The 21,528-nt window shown below is 45.0% G+C and overlaps 1 protein-coding gene across 4 annotated transcripts in view; it reads right to left on the bottom strand.

Moving 5' to 3' along the window:
- LOC120062407 (kelch-like protein 4) overlaps positions 1 to 21,528 on the bottom strand; it is a 113,614-nt gene that overhangs the window by 20,675 nt on the left and 71,411 nt on the right. For all 4 annotated transcript variants that reach the window (XM_039012369.1, XM_039012367.1, XM_039012368.1 and 1 more), the window contains 2 exons: positions 2,680 to 2,816; positions 1,317 to 1,513 (listed from right to left, as the gene is read on the bottom strand). In XM_039012369.1, coding sequence (XP_038868297.1) covers positions 1,317 to 1,513; positions 2,680 to 2,816 — 334 coding nt within the window. The remainder of the gene's footprint in view (positions 1 to 1,316; positions 1,514 to 2,679; positions 2,817 to 21,528) is intronic.

Genomic DNA, 21,528 nt, shown 5'->3' with positions numbered 1-21,528 from the left:
CACTGCAGACTCTTCGATTCACAGACGTTTAAAAACAAAGGGTGACTCAGAAATGACATCCTAATTCCCTATATAGTGCACTACGTTTTGACCAAAACCATCTGGGCCCTGGTCAAAAGCAGTGTACTTTATAGTGAATCGGGTGCCATTTCAGACACACACATTCACTATACAAGAAGATAAACCTGCGGTAAGTAACTGTTTGAGAAACAAGAGCAGTGGAGAAAAGTTGTGTGTTTATCTGTAGAAGAAACACAATTACATAAGAAGATGAAAAGGTTTTGGCGAGAAAAACAACAACATCGTAATTCAAAATGTGCATGAGATGCTTTGGTTAAGTTTGTCAAGTTGAAACAGAAATGAAAGCATGAATAAAAAGTGTACTAATCTGAACTGGTCGTTTTTAAACTAGACTAATTCTGGGAGTAGCCTAGTGAAATCTAACATGAGGACTTTAACAACAGGGCTCAAAGATAGCAGGGCAAGGTTTAGGACATTTACAGGAGAAACAAATACACTTCTCTCACAAAGGAAAAGGATGTCACAAAACATAGAACATCCGTCCAGCGTAAACTAGCGACAAAAATATCCTTATCAAAATAACAAGCTGTTGATTCCGAACCCAGAGGACAGTGGTACAGGAAGCTCTGTGACTCTCCGACGGTGTACCAAATGACGCCCTATTCCCTATATAGTGCACTATGGGCTCTGGTCAAAGGTAATGCACTATCTAGTAAATAAGGTACTATTTGGGACGCTTCCTCCATGTTCTTTAGTGGAGGGATTGAACAGGAAGCGGTCGTGCTAGTAGTGTGATTAGATGAACCTCACTGTTCTGGACAGAGCTCTATTTAAACAGAGCCTAGCAGATGTCTTTCAGGAGATAACGGAGATAACAGCTATCTCCATAAGTTGTTTACTCCGTCAGCCGGGGACGGCCGGGGACATTATCTAGCAAATACTGCATCTTCTTGATCCCGTAGAAAATGTGTGAAATAAATCATTCAGCTGTATTTTGAAAAACCAACCTACCTCTCAAAATGTTAGTTGATATGTCTCAACATTGATAGCCACAAAATAGCTAACATTGACCAAACATTTTTAAATAAAATCCTAAAGTTTAAAAGGATATTTGCATTTTAGCTAAGCAGTCAATGGTCATCCAACCCTAACAATGTGATGTAGACCTAACGCAACCTCCAAAAGGAAAATATGCAAATAGCAACAGACCCTCCCCCCCCCCCCCCCCGAAAAAAATAAATATTTGAAGGTGATTCTTTGGAGTTGAGGCTGTGTAAAGATGGTTAGATTCCTACCATAGTGTAGTTGTGGGCCACGTTGAGCAAATCCATGCATCCCTGGGCGTCAGCGAAGGAGTGTATCCCCAGGCAGTTAGATGGATGGAGTTGTTTCATGAGGAAGTTACAGCAAACCTCAATGACTTGCGAGAGCTGTAGAAGGCAGGCTGCAGCCAATAAACTCTCTATGGTCTCCTCCTTCAATTCAAGGACACCTGCAACATTAACAAGATATGTTGTTACAGAGAACAAGTAGAGCGTCTTATGAGCTCCAAAAACATCACCAGGCCTGGGGCACAGGGGAGAAAATAACTAAAAACATCACCAGGCCTGGGGCACAGGGGAGAAAATAACTAAAAACATCACCAGGCCTGGGGCACAGGGGAGAAAATAACTAAAAATATCACCAGGCCTGGGGCACAGGAGAGAAAATAACTAAAAAGATCACCAGGCCTGGGGCACAGGGGAGAAAATAACTAAAAATATCACCAGGCCTGGGGCACAGGGGAGAAAATAACTAAAAATATCACCAGGCCTGGGGCACAGGGGAGAAAATAACTAAAAATATCACCAGGCCTGGGGCACAGGGGAGAAAATAACTAAAAATATCACCAGGCCTGGGGCACAGGGGAGAAAATAACTAAAAATATCACCAGGCCTGGGGCACAGGGGAGAAAATAACTAAATATATCACCAGGCCTGGGGCACAGGGGAGAAAATAACTAAAAATATCACCAGGCCTGGGGCACAGGGGAGAAAATAACTAAAAATATCACCAGGCCTGGGGCACAGGGGAGAAAATAACTAAAAATATCACCAGGCCTGGGGCACAGGGGAGAAAATAACTAAAAATATCACCAAGCCTGGGACACAGGGGAGAAAATAACTAAAAATATCACCAGGCCTGGGGCACAGGGGAGAAAATACCTAAAAATATCACCAGGCCTGGGACACAGGGGAGAAAATAACTAAAAATATCACCGGGCCTGGGGCACAGGGGAGAAAATAACTAAAAATATCACCAGGCCTGGGGCACAGGGGAGAAAATAACTAAAAATATCACCAAGCCTGGGACACAGGGGAGAAAATAACTAAAAATATCACCGGGCCTGGGACACAGGGGAGAAAATAACTAAAAATATCCCCAGGCCTGGGGCACAGGGGAGAAAATAACAGATTGACAGACGTGGGGATTTGATGCTACTCTTTATGCACCAGCGGCTCCATGGGTATTACTGGGTGGATACGTTCAAATGACACCATATTCCTAATTTAATACATTATTTTGACCAAGTCCTTTGGGCCGTGGTCCAAAGTAGTGCACTACATATGAAATAGGGTACCATTTGAGATACATAAATGAGGGTTGTGGAGTACTCACCAGTATAGGCAAAGTGGACCAGAGATCTCAAGGCTTCTGGATCCACCCCCTCCATCTTGATCTCCTCCTGTTTGGCCTCTCTCACATCGCTGGTGAACATGGCAGCAAAGTAGTCAGAGACTGCACTAAGGACCAGTCTGTATAGGACAACAACAAAGTAGTGGTCAGAGACTGCACTAAGGACCAGTCTGTATAGGACAACAACAAAGTAGTGGTCAGAGACTGCACTAAGGACCAGTCTGTATAGGACAACATCAACAAGGTAGTGGTCAGAGACTGCACTAAGGACCAGTCTGTATAGGACAACAACAAAGTAGTGGTCAGAGACTGCACTAAGGACCAGTCTGTATAGGACAACAACAACAAAGTAGTGGTCAGAGACTGCACTAAGGACCAGTCTGTATAGGACAACATCAACAAAGTAGTGGTCAGAGACTGCACTAAGGACCAGTCTGTATAGGACATCAACAAGGTAGGGGTCAGAGACTGCACTAAGGACCAGTCTGTATAGGACAACATCAACAAGGTAGTGGTCAGAGACTGCACTAAGGACCAGTCTGTATAGGACAACATCAACAAAGTAGTGGTCAGAGACTGCACTAAGGACCAGTCTGTATAGGACAACATCAACAAGGTAGTGGTCAGAGACTGCACTAAGGACCAGTCTGTATAGGACAACATCAACAAAGTAGTGGTCAGAGACTGCACTAAGGACCAGTCTGTATAGGACAACATCAACAAAGTAGTGGTCAGAGACTGCACTAAGGACCAGTCTGTATAGGACAACATCAACAAGGTAGGGGTCAGAGACTGCACTAAGGACCAGTCTGTATAGGACAACATCAACAAGGTAGTGGTCAGAGACTGCACTAAGGACCAGTCTGTATAGGACAACATCAACAAGGTAGGGGTCAGAGACTGCACTAAGGACCAGTCTGTATAGGACAACATCAACAAGGTAGTGGTCAGAGACTGCACTAAGGACCAGTCTGTATAGGACAACATCAACAAAGTAGTGGTCAGAGACTGCACTAAGGACCAGTCTGTATAGGACAACATCAACAAAGTAGTGGTCAGAGACTGCACTAAGGACCAGTCTGTATAGGACAACATCAACAAGGTAGTGGTCAGAGACTGCACTAAGGACCAGTCTGTATAGGACAACATCAACAAAGTAGTGGTCAGAGACTGCACTAAGGACCAGTCTGTATAGGACAACATCAACAAAGTAGTGGTCAGAGACTGCACTAAGGACCAGTCTGTATAGGACAACAACAAAGTAGAGGTCAGAGACTGCACTAAGGACCAGTCTGTATAGGACAACATCAACAAGGTAGTGGTCAGAGACTGCACTAAGGACCAGTCTGTATAGGACAACATCAACAAGGTAGGGGTCAGAGACTGCACTAAGGACCAGTCTGTATAGGACAACATCAAGGTAGGGGTCAGAGACTGCACTAAGGACCAGTCTGTATAGGACAACATCAATAAGGTAGTGGTCAGAGACTGCACTAAGGACCAGTCTGTATAGGACAACATCAACAAGGTAGGGGTCAGAGACTGCACTAAGGACCAGTCTGTATAGGACAACATCAACAAGGTAGTGGTCAGAGACTGCACTAAGGACCAGTCTGTATAGGACAACATCAACAAAGTAGTGGTCAGAGACTGCACTAAGGACCAGTCTGTATAGGACAACATCAACAAGGTAGGGGTCAGAGACTGCACTAAGGACCAGTCTGTATAGGACAACATCAACAAGGTAGTGGTCAGAGACTGCACTAAGGACCAGTCTGTATAGGACAACATCAACAAGGTAGGGGTCAGAGACTGCACTAAGGACCAGTCTGTATAGGACAACATCAACAAGGTAGGGGTCAGAGACTGCACTAAGGACCAGTCTGTATAGGACAACATCAACAAAGTAGTGGTCAGAGACTGCACTAAGGACCAGTCTGTATAGGACAACATCAACAAGGTAGGGGTCAGAGACTGCACTAAGGACCAGTCTGTATAGGACAACATCAACAAAGTAGTGGTCAGAGACTGCACTAAGGACCAGTCTGTATAGGACAACAACAAAGTAGGGGTCAGAGACTGCACTAAGGACCAGTCTGTATAGGACAACAACAACAAAGTAGTGGTCAGAGACTGCACTAAGGACCAGTCTGTATAGGACAACATCAACAAGGTAGTGGTCAGAGACTGCACTAAGGACCAGTCTGTATAGGACAACATCAATAAGGTAGTGGTCAGAGACTGCACTAAGGACCAGTCTGTAAAGGACAACATCAATAAGGTAGTGGTCAGAGACTGCACTAAGGACCAGTCTGTATAGGACAACATCAACAAGGTAGAGGTCAGAGACTGCACTAAGGACCAGTCTGTATAGGACAACATCAACAAGGTAGTGGTCAGAGACTGCACTAAGGACCAGTCTGTATAGGACAACATCAACAAGGTAGGGGTCAGAGACTGCACTAAGGACCAGTCTGTATAGGACAACATCAACAAGGTAGAGGTCAGAGACTGCACTAAGGACCAGTCTGTATAGGACAACATCAATAAGGTAGTGGTCAGAGACTGCACTAAGGACCAGTCTGTATAGGACAACATCAACAAGGTAGTGGTCAGAGACTGCACTAAGGACCAGTCTGTATAGGACAACATCAACAAAGTCGTGGTCAGAGACTGCACTAAGGACCAGTCTGTATAGGACAACATCAACAAGGTACTGGTCAGAGACTGCACTAAGGACCAGTCTGTATAGGACATCAACAAAGTAGTGGTCAGAGACTGCACTAAGGACCAGTCTGTATAGGACAACAACAACAAAGTAGTGGTCAGAGACTGCACTAAGGACCAGTCTGTATAGGACAACATCAACAAGGTAGGGGTCAGAGACTGCACTAAGGACCAGTCTGTATAGGACAACATCAACAAGGTAGGGGTCAGAGACTGCACTAAGGACCAGTCTGTATAGGACAACATCAACAAGGTAGGGGTCAGAGACTGCACTAAGGACCAGTCTGTATAGGACAACATCAACAAAGTAGTGGTCAGAGACTGCACTAAGGACCAGTCTGTATAGGACAACAACAAAGTAGTGGTCAGAGACTGCACTAAGGACCAGTCTGTATAGGACATCAACAAAGTAGTGGTCAGAGACTGCACTAAGGACCAGTCTGTATAGGACATCAACAACAAAGTAGTGGTCAGAGACTGCACTAAGGACCAGTCTGTATAGGACAACATCAACAAAGTAGTGGTCAGAGACTGCACTAAGGACCAGTCTGTATAGGACAACATCAACAAGGTAGTGGTCAGAGACTGCACTAAGGACCAGTCTGTATAGGACAACATCAACAAAGTAGTGGTCAGAGACTGCACTAAGGACCAGTCTGTATAGGACAACATCAACAAGGTAGTGGTCAGAGACTGCACTAAGGACCAGTCTGTATAGGACAACATCAACAAGGTAGTGGTCAGAGACTGCACTAAGGACCAGTCTGTATAGGACAACATCAACAAAGTAGTGGTCAGAGACTGCACTAAGGACCAGTCTGTATAGGACAACATCAACAAGGTAGTGGTCAGAGACTGCACTAAGGACCAGTCTGTATAGGACAACATCAACAAAGTAGTAGTCAGAGACTGCACTAAGGACCAGTCTGTATAGGACAACAACAACAAAGTAGTGGTCAGAGACTGCACTAAGGACCAGTCTGTATAGGACAACAACAACAAAGTAGTGGTCAGATACTGCACTAAGGACCAGTCTGTATAGGACAACATCAACAAAGTAGTGGTCAGAGACTGCACTAAGGACCAGTCTGTATAGGACAACATCAACAAGGTAGTGGTCAGAGACTGCACTAAGGACCAGTCTGTATAGGACAACAACAAAGTAGTGGTCAGAGACTGCACTAAGGACCAGTCTGTATAGGACAACATCAACAAAGTAGTGGTCAGAGACTGCACTAAGGACCAGTCTGTATAGGACAACATCAACAAAGTAGTGGTCAGAGACTGCACTAAGGACCAGTCTGTATAGGACAACATCAACAAAGTAGTGGTCAGAGACTGCACTAAGGACCAGTCTGTATAGGACAACAACAAAGTAGTGGTCAGAGACTGCACTAAGGACCAGTCTGTATAGGACAACATCAACAAGGTAGGGGTCAGAGACTGCACTAAGGACCAGTCTGTATAGGACAACATCAACAAGGTAGGGGTCAGAGACTGCACTAAGGACCAGTCTGTATAGGACAACATCAACAAGGTAGGGGTCAGAGACTGCACTAAGGACCAGTCTGTATAGGACAACATCAACAAGGTAGGGGTCAGAGACTGCACTAAGGACCAGTCTGTATAGGACAACATCAACAAGGTAGGGGTCAGAGACTGCACTAAGGACCAGTCTGTATAGGACAACAACAAAGTAGTGGTCAGAGACTGCACTAAGGACCAGTCTGTATAGGACAACATCAACAAGGTAGGGGTCAGAGACTGCACTAAGGACCAGTCTGTATAGGACAACAACAAAGTAGTGGTCAGAGACTGCACTAAGGACCAGTCTGTATAGGACAACATCAACAAAGTAGTGGTCAGAGACTGCACTAAGGACCAGTCTGTATAGGACAACATCAACAAAGTAGTGGTCAGAGACTGCACTAAGGACCAGTCTGTATAGGACAACATCAACAAGGTAGTGGTCAGAGACTGCACTAAGGACCAGTCTGTATAGGACAACATCAACAAAGTAGTGGTCAGAGACTGCACTAAGGACCAGTCTGTATAGGACAACATCAACAAGGTAGTGGTCAGAGACTGCACTAAGGACCAGTCTGTATAGAACAACATCAACAAAGTAGTGGTCAGAGACTGCACTAAGGACCAGTCTGTATAGGACAACATCAACAAGGTAGTGGTCAGAGACTGCACTAAGGACCAGTCTGTATAGGACAACATCAACAAAGTAGTGGTCAGAGACTGCACTAAGGACCAGTCTGTATAGGACAACATCAACAAAGTAGTGGTCAGAGACTGCACTAAGGAGCAGTCTGTATAGGACAACATCAACAAAGTAGTGGTCAGAGACTGCACTAAGGAGCAGTCTGTATAGGACAACATCAACAAGGTAGTGGTCAGAGACTGCACTAAGGACCAGTCTGTATAGGACAACATCAACAAGGTAGGGGTCAGAGACTGCACTAAGGACCAGTCTGTATAGGACAACATCAACAAGGTAGGGGTCAGAGACTGCACTAAGGACCAGTCTGTATAGGACAACAACAAAGTAGTGGTCAGAGACTGCACTAAGGACCAGTCTGTATAGGACAACAACAACAAGGTAGGGGTCAGAGACTGCACTAAGGACCAGTCTGTATAGGACAACATCAACAAGGTAGGGGTCAGAGACTGCACTAAGGACCAGTCTGTATAGGACAACAACAAAGTAGTGGTCAGAGACTGCACTAAGGACCAGTCTGTATAGGACAACAACATCAAAGTAGTGGTCAGAGACTGCATTAAGGACCAGTCTGTATAGGACAACATCAACAAAGTAGTGGTCAGAGACTGCACTAAGGAGCAGTCTGTATAGGACAACATCAACAAAGTAGTGGTCAGAGACTGCACTAAGGACCAGTCTGTATAGGACAACATCAACAAAGTAGGGGTCAGAGACTGCACTAAGGAGCAGTCTGTATAGGACAACATCAATAAGGTAGTGGTCAGAGACTGCACTAAGGACCAGTCTGTATAGGACAACATCAACAAGGTAGGGGTCAGAGACTGCACTAAGGACCAGTCTGTATAGGACAACATCAATAAGGTAGTGGTCAGAGACTGCACTAAGGACCAGTCTGTATAGGACATCAACAAAGTAGTGGTCAGAGACTGCACTAAGGACCAGTCTGTATAGGACATCAACAACAAAGTAGTGGTCAGAGACTGCATTAAGGACCAGTCTGTATAGGACAACATCAACAAAGTAGTGGTCAGAGACTGCACTAAGGACCAGTCTGTATAGGACAACATCAACAAAGTAGTGGTCAGAGACTGCACTAAGGACCAGTCTGTATAGGACAACAACAACAAAGTAGTGGTCAGAGACTGCACTAAGGACCAGTCTGTATAGGACAACATCAACAAAGTAGTGGTCAGAGACTGCACTAAGGACCAGTCTGTATAGAACAACATCAACAAAGTAGTGGTCAGAGACTGCACTAAGGACCAGTCTGTATAGAACAACATCAACAAAGTAGTGGTCAGAGACTGCACTAAGGACCAGTCTGTATAGAACAACATCAACAAAGTAGTGGTCAGAGACTGCACTAAGGACCAGTCTGTATAGGACAACATCAACAAAGTAGTGGTCAGAGACTGCACTAAGGACCAGTCTGTATAGGACAACATCAACAAGGTAGGGGTCAGAGACTGCACTAAGGACCAGTCTGTATAGGACATCAACAAGGTAGGGGTCAGAGACTGCACTAAGGACCAGTCTGTATAGGACAACAACAACAAGGTACTGGTCAGAGACTGCACTAAGGACCAGTCTGTATAGGACAACATCAACAAGGTAGTGGTCAGAGACTGCACTAAGGACCAGTCTGTATAGGACAACAACAACAAAGTAGTGGTCAGAGACTGCACTAAGGACCAGTCTGTATAGGACAACATCAACAAGGTAGTGGTCAGAGACTGCACTAAGGACCAGTCTGTATAGGACAACATCAACAAAGTAGTAGTCAGAGACTGCACTAAGGACCAGTCTGTATAGGACAACAACAACAAAGTAGTGGTCAGAGACTGCACTAAGGACCAGTCTGTATAGGACAACAACAACAAAGTAGTGGTCAGATACTGCACTAAGGACCAGTCTGTATAGGACAACATCAACAAAGTAGTGGTCAGAGACTGCACTAAGGACCAGTCTGTATAGGACAACATCAACAAGGTAGGGGTCAGAGACTGCACTAAGGACCAGTCTGTATAGGACATCAACAAGGTAGGGGTCAGAGACTGCACTAAGGACCAGTCTGTATAGGACAACATCAACAAGGTAGGGGTCAGAGACTGCACTAAGGACCAGTCTGTATAGGACAACAACAACAAGGTAGTGGTCAGAGACTGCACTAAGGACCAGTCTGTATAGGACAACATCAACAAGGTAGGGGTCAGAGACTGCACTAAGGACCAGTCTGTATAGGACAACATCAAGGTAGTGGTCAGAGACTGCACTAAGGACCAGTCTGTATAGGACAACATCAACAAGGTAGGGGTCAGAGACTGCACTAAGGACCAGTCTGTATAGGACAACATCAAGGTAGGGGTCAGAGACTGCACTAAGGACCAGTCTGTATAGGACAACATCAACAAAGTAGTGGTCAGAGACTGCACTAAGGACCAGTCTGTATAGGACAACAACAAAGTAGTGGTCAGAGACTGCACTAAGGACCAGTCTGTATAGAACAACATCAACAAAGTAGTGGTCAGAGACTGCACTAAGGACCAGTCTGTATAGGACAACAACAACAAAGTAGTGGTCAGAGACTGCACTAAGGACCAGTCTGTATAGGACAACATCAACAAGGTAGTGGTCAGAGACTGCACTAAGGACCAGTCTGTATAGGACAACAACAACAAAGTAGTGGTCAGAGACTGCACTAAGGACCAGTCTGTATAGGACAACATCAACAAAGTAGTGGTCAGAGACTGCACTAAGGACCAGTCTGTATAGGACAACAACAACAAAGTAGTGGTCAGAGACTGCACTAAGGACCAGTCTGTATAGGACAACAACAACAAAGTAGTGGTCAGAGACTGCACTAAGGACCAGTCTGTATAGGACAACATCAACAAAGTAGTGGTCAGAGACTGCACTAAGGACCAGTCTGTATAGGACAACATCAACAAGGTAGTGGTCAGAGACTGCACTAAGGACCAGTCTGTATAGGACAACATCAACAAAGTAGTGGTCAGAGACTGCACTAAGGACCAGTCTGTATAGGACAACATCAACAAAGTAGTGGTCAGAGACTGCACTAAGGACCAGTCTGTATAGGACAACATCAACAAAGTAGTGGTCAGAGACTGCACTAAGGACCAGTCTGTATAGGACAACAACAACAAAGTAGTGGTCAGAGACTGCACTAAGGACCAGTCTGTATAGGACAACAACAACAAAGTAGTGGTCAGAGACTGCACTAAGGACCAGTCTGTATAGGACAACATCAACAAAGTAGTGGTCAGAGACTGCACTAAGGACCAGTCTGTATAGGACAACATCAACAAGGTAGTGGTCAGAGACTGCACTAAGGACCAGTCTGTATAGGACAACAACAACAAAGTAGTGGTCAGAGACTGCACTAAGGACCAGTCTGTATAGGACATCAACAAAGTAGTGGTCAGAGACTGCACTAAGGACCAGTCTGTATAGGACAACATCAACAAGGTAGTGGTCAGAGACTGCACTAAGGACCAGTCTGTATAGGACATCAACAAAGTAGTGGTCAGAGACTGCACTAAGGACCAGTCTGTATAGGACAACATCAAAGTAGTGGTCAGAGACTGCACTAAGGACCAGTCTGTATAGGACAACATCAAGGTAGGGGTCAGAGACTGCACTAAGGACCAGTCTGTATAGGACAACAACAAATTAGTGGTCAGAGACTGCACTAAGGACCAGTCTGTATAGGACAACATCAACAAGGTAGTGGTCAGAGACTGCACTAAGGACCAGTCTGTATAGGACAACATCAACAAGGTAGGGGTCAGAGACTGCACTTAGGACCAGTCTGTATAGGACAACATCAACAAGGTACGGGTCAGAGACTGCACTAAGGACCAGTCTGTATAGGACAACAACAAAGTAGTGGTCAGAGACTGCACTAAGGACCAGTCTGTATAGGACAACAACAAAGTAGTAGTCAGAGACTGCACTAAGGACCAGTCTGTATAGGACAACAACACCAAAGTAGTGGTCAGAGACTGCACTAAGGACCAGTCTGTATAGGACAACATCAACAAGGTAGTGGTCAGAGACTGCACTAAGGACCAGTCTGTATAGGACAACATCAACAAAGTAGTGGTCAGAGACTGCACTAAGGACCAGTCTGTATAGGACAACATCAACAAAGTAGTGGTCAGAGACTGCACTAAGGACCAGTCTGTATAGGACAACATCAACAAGGTAGTGGTCAGAGACTGCACTAAGGACCAGTCTGTATAGGACAACATCAACAAAGTAGTGGTCAGAGACTGCACTAAGGACCAGTCTGTATAGGACAACATCAACAAAGTAGTGGTCAGAGACTGCACTAAGGACCAGTCTGTATAGGACAACATCAACAAGGTAGTGGTCAGAGACTGCACTAAGGACCAGTCTGTATAGGACAACATCAACAAAGTAGTGGTCAGAGACTGCACTAAGGACCAGTCTGTATAGGACAACATCAACAAAGTAGTGGTCAGAGACTGCACTAAGGACCAGTCTGTATAGGACAACATCAACAAGGTACTGGTCAGAGACTGCACTAAGGACCAGTCTGTATAGGACATCAACAAAGTAGTGGTCAGAGACTGCACTAAGGACCAGTCTGTATAGGACATCAACAACAAAGTAGTGGTCAGAGACTGCACTAAGGACCAGTCTGTATAGGACAACATCAACAAAGTAGTGGTCAGAGACTGCACTAAGGACCAGTCTGTATAGGACAACATCAACAAAGTAGTGGTCAGAGACTGCACTAAGGACCAGTCTGTATAGGACAACAACAAAGTAGTGGTCAGAGACTGCACTAAGGACCAGTCTGTATAGGACAACATCAACAAGGTAGTGGTCAGAGACTGCACTAAGGACCAGTCTGTATAGGACAACATCAACAAAGTAGTGGTCAGAGACTGCACTAAGGACCAGTCTGTATAGGACAACATCAACAAAGTAGTGGTCAGAGACTGCACTAAGGACCAGTCTGTATAGGACAACATCAACAAGGTACTGGTCAGAGACTGCACTAAGGACCAGTCTGTATAGGACATCAACAAAGTAGTGGTCAGAGACTGCACTAAGGACCAGTCTGTATAGGACAACATCAACAAAGTAGTGGTCAGAGACTGCACTAAGGACCAGTCTGTATAGGACAACATCAACAAGGTAGTGGTCAGAGACTGCACTAAGGACCAGTCTGTATAGGACAACAACAACAAAGTAGTGGTCAGAGACTGCACTAAGGACCAGTCTGTATAGGACAACAACAACAAAGTAGTGGTCAGAGACTGCACTAAGGACCAGTCTGTATAGGACAACATCAACAAAGTAGTGGTCAGAGACTGCACTAAGGACCAGTCTGTATAGGACAACATCAACAAGGTAGTGGTCAGAGACTGCACTAAGGACCAGTCTGTATAGGACAACATCAACAAGGTAGTGGTCAGAGACTGCACTAAGGACCAGTCTGTATAGGACAACATCAACAAGGTAGTGGTCAGAGACTGCACTAAGGACCAGTCTGTATAGGACAACATCAACAAGGTAGTGGTCAGAGACTGCACTAAGGACCAGTCTGTATAGGACAACATCAACAAAGTAGTGGTCAGAGACTGCACTAAGGACCAGTCTGTATAGGACAACATCAACAAGGTAGTGGTCAGAGACTGCACTAAGGACCAGTCTGTATAGGACATCAACAAAGTAGTGGTCAGAGACTGCACTAAGGACCAGTCTGTATAGGACAACATCAACAAGGTAGGGGTCAGAGACTGCACTAAGGACCAGTCTGTATAGGACAACATCAACAAGGTAGTGGTCAGAGACTGCACTAAGGACCAGTCTGTATAGGACAACAACAAAGTAGTGGTCAGAGACTGCACTAAGGACCAGTCTGTATAGGACAACATCAACAAGGTAGTGGTCAGAGACTGCACTAAGGACCAGTCTGTATAGGACAACATCAACAAGGTAGTGGTCAGAGACTGCACTAAGGACCAGTCTGTATAGGACAACATCAACAAGGTAGTGGTCAGAGACTGCACTAAGGACCAGTCTGTATAGGACAACATCAACAAAGTAGTGGTCAGAGACTGCACTAAGGACCAGTCTGTATAGGACAACATCAACAAAGTAGTGGTCAGAGACTGCACTAAGGACCAGTCTGTATAGGACAACATCAATAAGGTAGTGGTCAGAGACTGCACTTAGGACCAGTCTGTATAGGACAACATCAACAAAGTAGGGGTCAGAGACTGCACTAAGGACCAGTCTGTATAGGACAACATCAACAAGGTAGGGGTCAGAGACTGCACTAAGGACCAGTCTGTATAGGACAACATCAACAAAGTCGTGGTCAGAGACTGCACTAAGGACCAGTCTGTATAGGACAACATCAACAAGGTACTGGTCAGAGACTGCACTAAGGACCAGTCTGTATAGGACATCAACAAAGTAGTGGTCAGAGACTGCACTAAGGACCAGTCTGTATAGGACAACAACAACAAAGTAGTGGTCAGAGACTGCACTAAGGACCAGTCTGTATAGGACAACATCAACAAGGTAGGGGTCAGAGACTGCACTAAGGACCAGTCTGTATAGGACAACATCAACAAGGTAGGGGTCAGAGACTGCACTAAGGACCAGTCTGTATAGGACAACATCAACAAGGTAGGGGTCAGAGACTGCACTAAGGACCAGTCTGTATAGGACAACATCAACAAAGTAGTGGTCAGAGACTGCACTAAGGACCAGTCTGTATAGGACAACAACAAAGTAGTGGTCAGAGACTGCACTAAGGACCAGTCTGTATAGGACATCAACAAAGTAGTGGTCAGAGACTGCACTAAGGACCAGTCTGTATAGGACATCAACAACAAAGTAGTGGTCAGAGACTGCACTAAGGACCAGTCTGTATAGGACAACAACAAAGTAGTGGTCAGAGACTGCACTAAGGACCAGTCTGTATAGGACATCAACAACAAAGTAGTGGTCAGAGACTGCACTAAGGACCAGTCTGTATAGGACATCAACAACAAAGTAGTGGTCAGAGACTGCACTAAGGACCAGTCTGTATAGGACATCAACAAAGTAGTGGTCAGAGACTGCACTAAGGACCAGTCTGTATAGGACAACATCAACAAAGTAGTGGTCAGAGACTGCACTAAGGACCAGTCTGTATAGGACATCAACAACAAAGTAGTGGTCAGAGACTGCACTAAGGACCAGTCTGTATAGGACAACATCAACAAAGTAGTGGTCAGAGACTGCACTAAGGACCAGTCTGTATAGGACAACAACAACAAAGTAGTGGTCAGAGACTGCACTAAGGACCAGTCTGTATAGGACAACAACAACAAGGTAGGGGTCAGAGACTGCACTAAGGACCAGTCTGTATAGGACAACATCAACAAAGTAGTGGTCAGAGACTGCACTAAGGACCAGTCTGTATAGGACAACAACAACAAAGTAGTGGTCAGAGACTGCACTAAGGACCAGTCTGTATAGGACAACAACAAAGTAGTGGTCAGAGACTGCACTAAGGACCAGTCTGTATAGGACAACAACAACAAAGTAGTGGTCAGAGACTGCACTAAGGACCAGTCTGTATAGGACAACAACAAAGTAGTGGTCAGAGACTGCACTAAGGACCAGTCTGTATAGGACAACATCAAAGTAGTGGTCAGAGACTGCACTAAGGACCAGTCTGTATAGGACAACATCAAAGTAGTGGTCAGAGACTGCACTAAGGACCAGTCTGTATAGGACAACATCAACAAGGTAGGGGTCAGAGACTGCACTAAGGACCAGTCTGTATAGGACAACATCAACAAGGTAGTGGTCAGAGACTGCACTAAGGACCAGTCTGTATAGGACAACATCAACAAGGTAGTGGTCAGAGACTGCACTAAGGACCAGTCTGTATAGGACAACATCAACAAAGTAGTGGTCAGAGACTGCACTAAGGACCAGTCTGTATAGGACAACATCAACAAGGTAGTGGTCAGAGACTGCACTAAGGACCAGTCTGTATAGGACAACATCAACAAGGTAGGGGTCAGAGACTGCACTAAGGACCAGTCTGTATAGGACAACATCAACAAGGTAGTGGTCAGAGACTGCACTAAGGACCAGTCTGTATAGGACAACATCAACAAGGTAGTGGTCAGAGACTGCACTAAGGACCAGTCTGTATAGGACAACAACAACAAAGTAGTGGTCAGAGACTGCACTAAGGACCAGTCTGTATAGGACAACATCAACAAGGTAGGGGTCAGAGACTGCACTAAGGACCAGTCTGTATAGGACAACATCAACAAGGTAGGGGTCAGAGACTGCACTAAGGACCAGTCTGTATAGGACAACATCAACAAGGTAGGGGTCAGAGACTGCACTAAGGACCAGTCTGTATAGGACAACATCAACAAGGTAGGGGTCAGAGACTGCACTAAGGACCAGTCTGTATAGGACAACATCAACAAGGTAGGGGTCAGAGACTGCACTAAGGACCAGTCTGTATAGGACAACATCAACAAGGTAGGGGTCAGAGACTGCACTAAGGACCAGTCTGTATAGGACAACATCAACAAGGTAGGGGTCAGAGACTGCACTAAGGACCAGTCTGTATAGGACAACATCAACAAGGTAGGGGTCAGAGACTGCACTAAGGACCAGTCTGTATAGGACAACATCAACAAGGTAGTGGTCAGAGACTGCACTAAGGACCAGTCTGTATAGGACAACATCAACAAGGTAGGGGTCAGAGACTGCACTAAGGACCAGTCTGTATAGGACAACAACAACAAAGTAGTGGTCAGAGACTGCACTAAGGACCAGTCTGTATAGGACAACAACAAAGTAGTGGTCAGAGACTGCACTAAGGACCAGTCTGTATAGGACAACAACAACAAAGTAGTGGTCAGAGACTGCACTAAGGACCAGTCTGTATAGAACAACATCAACAAAGTAGTGGTCAGAGACTGCACTAAGGACCAGTCTGTATAGAACAACATCAACAAAGTAGTGGTCAGAGACTGCACTAAGGACCAGTCTGTATAGGACAACATCAACAAGGTAGGGGTCAGAGACTGCACTAAGGACCAGTCTGTATAGGACATCAACAAAGTAGTGGTCAGAGACTGCACTAAGGACCAGTCTGTATAGGACAACATCAACAAGGTAGGGGTCAGAGACTGCACTAAGGACCAGTCTGTATAGGACAACATCAACAAGGTAGTGGTCAGAGACTGCACTAAGGACCAGTCTGTATAGGACAACATCAACAAGGTAGGGGTCAGAGACTGCACTAAGGACCAGTCTGTATAGGACAACATCAACAAAGTAGTGGTCAGAGACTGCACTAAGGACCAGTCTGTATAGGACAACAACAACAAAGTAGTGGTCAGAGACTGCACTAAGGAGCAGTCTGCACACAGCAACAACCAGCAAATAAATCAGAGGGCCGTCACAAATGGTAGGCTCTTCCCTATTTAGTGCACTACTCTCTGGTCAAAAGTAGTGCACTACAGTATATAACTGTAGAGGGAATAGGGTGCCATTTGGGGGACACAGTCACTGCACTGAGGATCAGTCTGCACACACAACACAACCAACAGCCTTGTATTGACGTCTTCATATGTATTGATTATCCGTTACATAATGTCATGCTGATAGAGCTGTGAGGGAGCTGTGAGGGAGCTGTGAGAGAGCTGTGAGGGAGCTGTGAGGGAGCTGTGAGGGAGCTGTGAGAGAGCTGTGAGAGAGCTGAGAAGGAGCTGTGAGAGAGCTGAGAGGGAGCTGAGAGGGAGCTGAGGGGGAGCTGAGGGGGAGCTGAGAGGGAGCTGTGGGGGAGCTGTGAGAGAGCTGAGAGGGAGCTGAGAGGGAGCTGAGCGGGAGCTGAGAGGGAGCTGAGGGGGAGCTGAGAGGGAGCTGTGAGGGAGCTGAGAGGGAGCTGAGCGGGAGCTGTGAGGGAGCTGTGAGGGAGCTGAGAGGGAGCTGAGGGGGAGCTGTGAGAGAGCTGAGAGGGAGCTGTGAGAGAGCTGAGAGGGAGCTGAGAGGGAGCTGAGAGGGAGCTGAGCGGGAGATGTGAGGGATATGAGAGGGAGCTGAGCGGGAGATGTGAGGGAGATGTGAGGGAGCTGAGAGGGAGCTGAGAGGGAGATGTGAGGGAGCTGAGAGGGAGCTGAGCGGGAGATGTGAGAGAGCTGAGACGGAGCTGAGAGGCGATCCTGGTGTACAAAGGCCAATTCGACCAGGAGTGTAACCAAATTCTCTGAGTTTGAGTTGCACGTTTTATTGTTATACTATGGCCTGTATTTACTATCCAAATGCTGCTCCATGACAGACAGACAATATACCAGGTAGTATATCAGACAGACAGTATACCAGGTGGTATATCAGACAGACAGTACACCAGATGGTATATCAGACAGTATACCAGGTGGTATATCAGACAGACAGTACACCAGGTGGTATATCAGACAGACAGTATACCAGGTGGTATATCAGACAGACAGTATACCAGGTGGTATATCAGACAGACAGTACACCAGGTGGTATATCAGACAGTATACCATGTGGTATATCAGACAGACAGTATACCAGGTGGTATGTCAGACAGACAGTATACCAGGTGGTATATCAGACAGACAGTATACCAGGTGGTATATCAGACAGACAGTACACCAGGTGGTATATCAGACAGACAATATACCAGGTGGTATGTCAGACAGACAGTATACCAGGTGGTATATCAGACAGACAGTATACCAGGTGGTATATCAGACAGACAGTATACCAGGTGGTATATCAGACAGACAGTACACCAGGTGGTATATCAGACAGTATACCAGGTGGTATATCAGACAGACAGTATACCAGGTGGTATGTCAGACAGACAGTATACCAGGTGGTATATCAGACAGACAGTATACCAGGTGGTATATCAGACAGACAGTACACCAGGTGGTATATCAGACAGACAGTATACCAGGTGGTATATCATCGAATAGCACAGCCTGTTTGAGCAATTTTGGTGCCATGTTATCAAATATAGCCCACCTCAGCTCAGTGATTTTTAAGAAGATGGTGCCGACAGACATGGCAGCTCTGCATCTAGCTCCTAAGCAACTTTGTTTTTTTGTGTGTCATTTCTTACATTATTAGCCCAGAACATTTTTTATGTTATTACATACAGACGGAAATAAATGTTGGATATCAGAGCGGCAGTAACTCACCAGCATTAACACTTCTTGTCAATAGGGGGGCGCCATTTCGACTTTGTAAAAATTCGTTCCCAAATTAAACTGCCTCGTACTCAATTCTTGCTCGTACAATATGCATATTATTATTACTATTGGATAGAAAACACTCTCTAGTTTCTAAAACCGTTTGAATTATTTCTCTGAGTGAAACAGAACTCATTCTGCAGCACACTTCCTGTCAAGGAGTGAGATTTCTGAAATCGAGGTCTCTGTTCTAGGGTCAGTTTATAAATTCCCATGTAAGCTATGGGGCTACATGCACTGCATACGCCTTCCTCTAGATGTCAGTAAGCGGTGAGAATTTGAATGGAGTGGATTGCACCATCTGGGGCACTATAAAAGCTCATGGAACGGAAGGTCCGACCTTTTCAACGGGGCGCCTGACGCAGGAGGGACATCACAATGGCGTCCTGAAAAGCTTTCGTTTTAGCAGTTCTATATCTCCGGCTCTGATTTAATTTGATTTTTGTCTTAAAAACTTCATAAGGTAGTTAATTTAAACCGACTTATAGCAGTTTATATCAGTTTATTGCGATTTTCTGGAATTTCTTTGTCACGCGCTATCGCTAGTTGGACACCTCTCCGGCACATGGCTAGCGTTAGCTGCTATTTCTACAGGAGAAGAGGACATCTTTCAACCAAAAGACGATTGTTCTGGAGAAAGGACACCTTGCCCAAGATTCTAATGGAAGCTCGTCAAATAGTAAGAAGTCTTTATGCTGTTAATTCGTATTTATGTTGACAAATGTTAAACAATAATTCCGCCATGAATTTCGGTGCGGTCTCGCTTTAGCGCACGCTGTATGCGCAGTAACGTTAATTTTAAAAATCTAACACAGCGGTTGCATTAAGAACTAATGTATCTTTCATTTGCTGTCCAACCTGTATTTTTTAGTCAAGTTTATGAATAGTTATCGATTAGATTAGGTGCCTCTCCAAGATGGCGCCGGACAGATTGCTTGAAGTTTGGCCACTACTCACATTGTATAACCACGATTTGTGCCGCTACATATGCACATTTTCGAACAAACCCTATATGCATTGTGTAATATGATGTTACAGGACTGTCATCTGAAGAAGTTTATGAAGGTTAGTCAAAAATTATATATCTTTTGCTTGCTTGTTACGATCGCTAACCTTTGCTGCTGGTAAATGGTGTTGTGTTTCTGGCTATTGTGGTAAGCTAATATAATGCTATATTGTGTTTTCGCTGTAAAACACTTAAAAAATCTGAAATATTGGCTGGATTCACAAGATGTTTGTCTTTCATTTGCTGTACGCTGTGTATTTTTCGGAAATGTTTTATGATGAGTATTTAGGTAATTCACGTTGCTCTCTGTAGTTATTCTAGTCGCTTTGGTGAGAGTTGTGATGGTGGCTGCAATGGTAAACTATGATTTATACCTGAAATATGCACATTTTTCTAACAAAACATATGCTATACAATAAATATGTTATCAGACTGTCATCTGATGAAGTTGTTTCTTGGTTAGTGGCTATTTATATCTTTATTTGGTCGAATTTGTGATAGCTACTGATGCAGTAAAAAAATGGTGGAGTAAAAAAAGTGGTGTCTTTTGCTAACGTGGTTAGCTAATAGATTTACATATTGTGTCTTCCCTGTAAAACATTTTAAAAATCAGAAATGATGGCTGGATTCACAAGATGTGTATCTTTCATCTGGTGTCTTGGACTTGTGATTTAATGATATTTAGATGCTAGTATTTACTTGTGACGCTATGCTAGGCTATGCTAGTCAGCTTTTTTACTGATGGGGGTGCTCCCGGATCCGGGATTGGGAGGAATTAGAGGTTAAGACCAGAAATACGACTTTCCCGAAATGGATCCTTTGTTCATAACCCCTAGGGCAATTTAACTTATCCCAGAGGCTGCACACCTTCCAGTATTTTACTTACTAATGTTCAGTCCCTGGACAATAAAGTAAACGAGCTCGGGGCGAGGATCTCCTTCCAGAGCGACATCAGGGACTGTAACATACTCTGTTTCTCGGAATCATGTCTTTCTTCGGATATACTGTCCCCATCCATACAGCCAGTTGGGCTCAGTACATCACGCAGACAGGATAAAGAACTCTCCGGGAAGATGACAGGCGGCGGTGTATCTTTCATGATTAACTACTCATGATTGTGATAACGTACAGGGGGGCGGCAGGTAGACAGGTGGTTAGAGCGTTGGGCCAATAGCCGAATGGTTGCTAGATCAAATCCCCAAGCTGACAAGGTAAAAATCTGTCATTCTGAAGTGTATAGGGGATGTTGTTCCCACTGTGAATATTAAAACCTACCCAAACCAAAACCGTGAACAGATGGCAGCATTCACGCTAAACTGAAAGTGTGAACCACCGCATTTAACCACGGCACGGTGACTGGGAAAATGGTTGAATACAAACAGTGCAATTATTCACTCCATAAAGGCAATGAAACAGGCAAAACGTCAGACAAAGTCGAGTTGCAATTCAACGGCTCAGACACAAGACGTATGTGGCAGGGTCTACAGACAATCACGGATTACAAACGGAAAACCAGCCACATCGCGGACACCGACATCTTGCTCTCGTACAAGCTAAACATC

Source organism: Salvelinus namaycush, chromosome 17 (assembly GCF_016432855.1).
Source record: "Salvelinus namaycush isolate Seneca chromosome 17, SaNama_1.0, whole genome shotgun sequence".
Taxonomy (NCBI): domain Eukaryota; kingdom Metazoa; phylum Chordata; class Actinopteri; order Salmoniformes; family Salmonidae; genus Salvelinus; species Salvelinus namaycush.
Note: the sequence above shows the minus strand (reverse complement) of the source record. Positions and strands in the feature narration are given on the sequence as shown.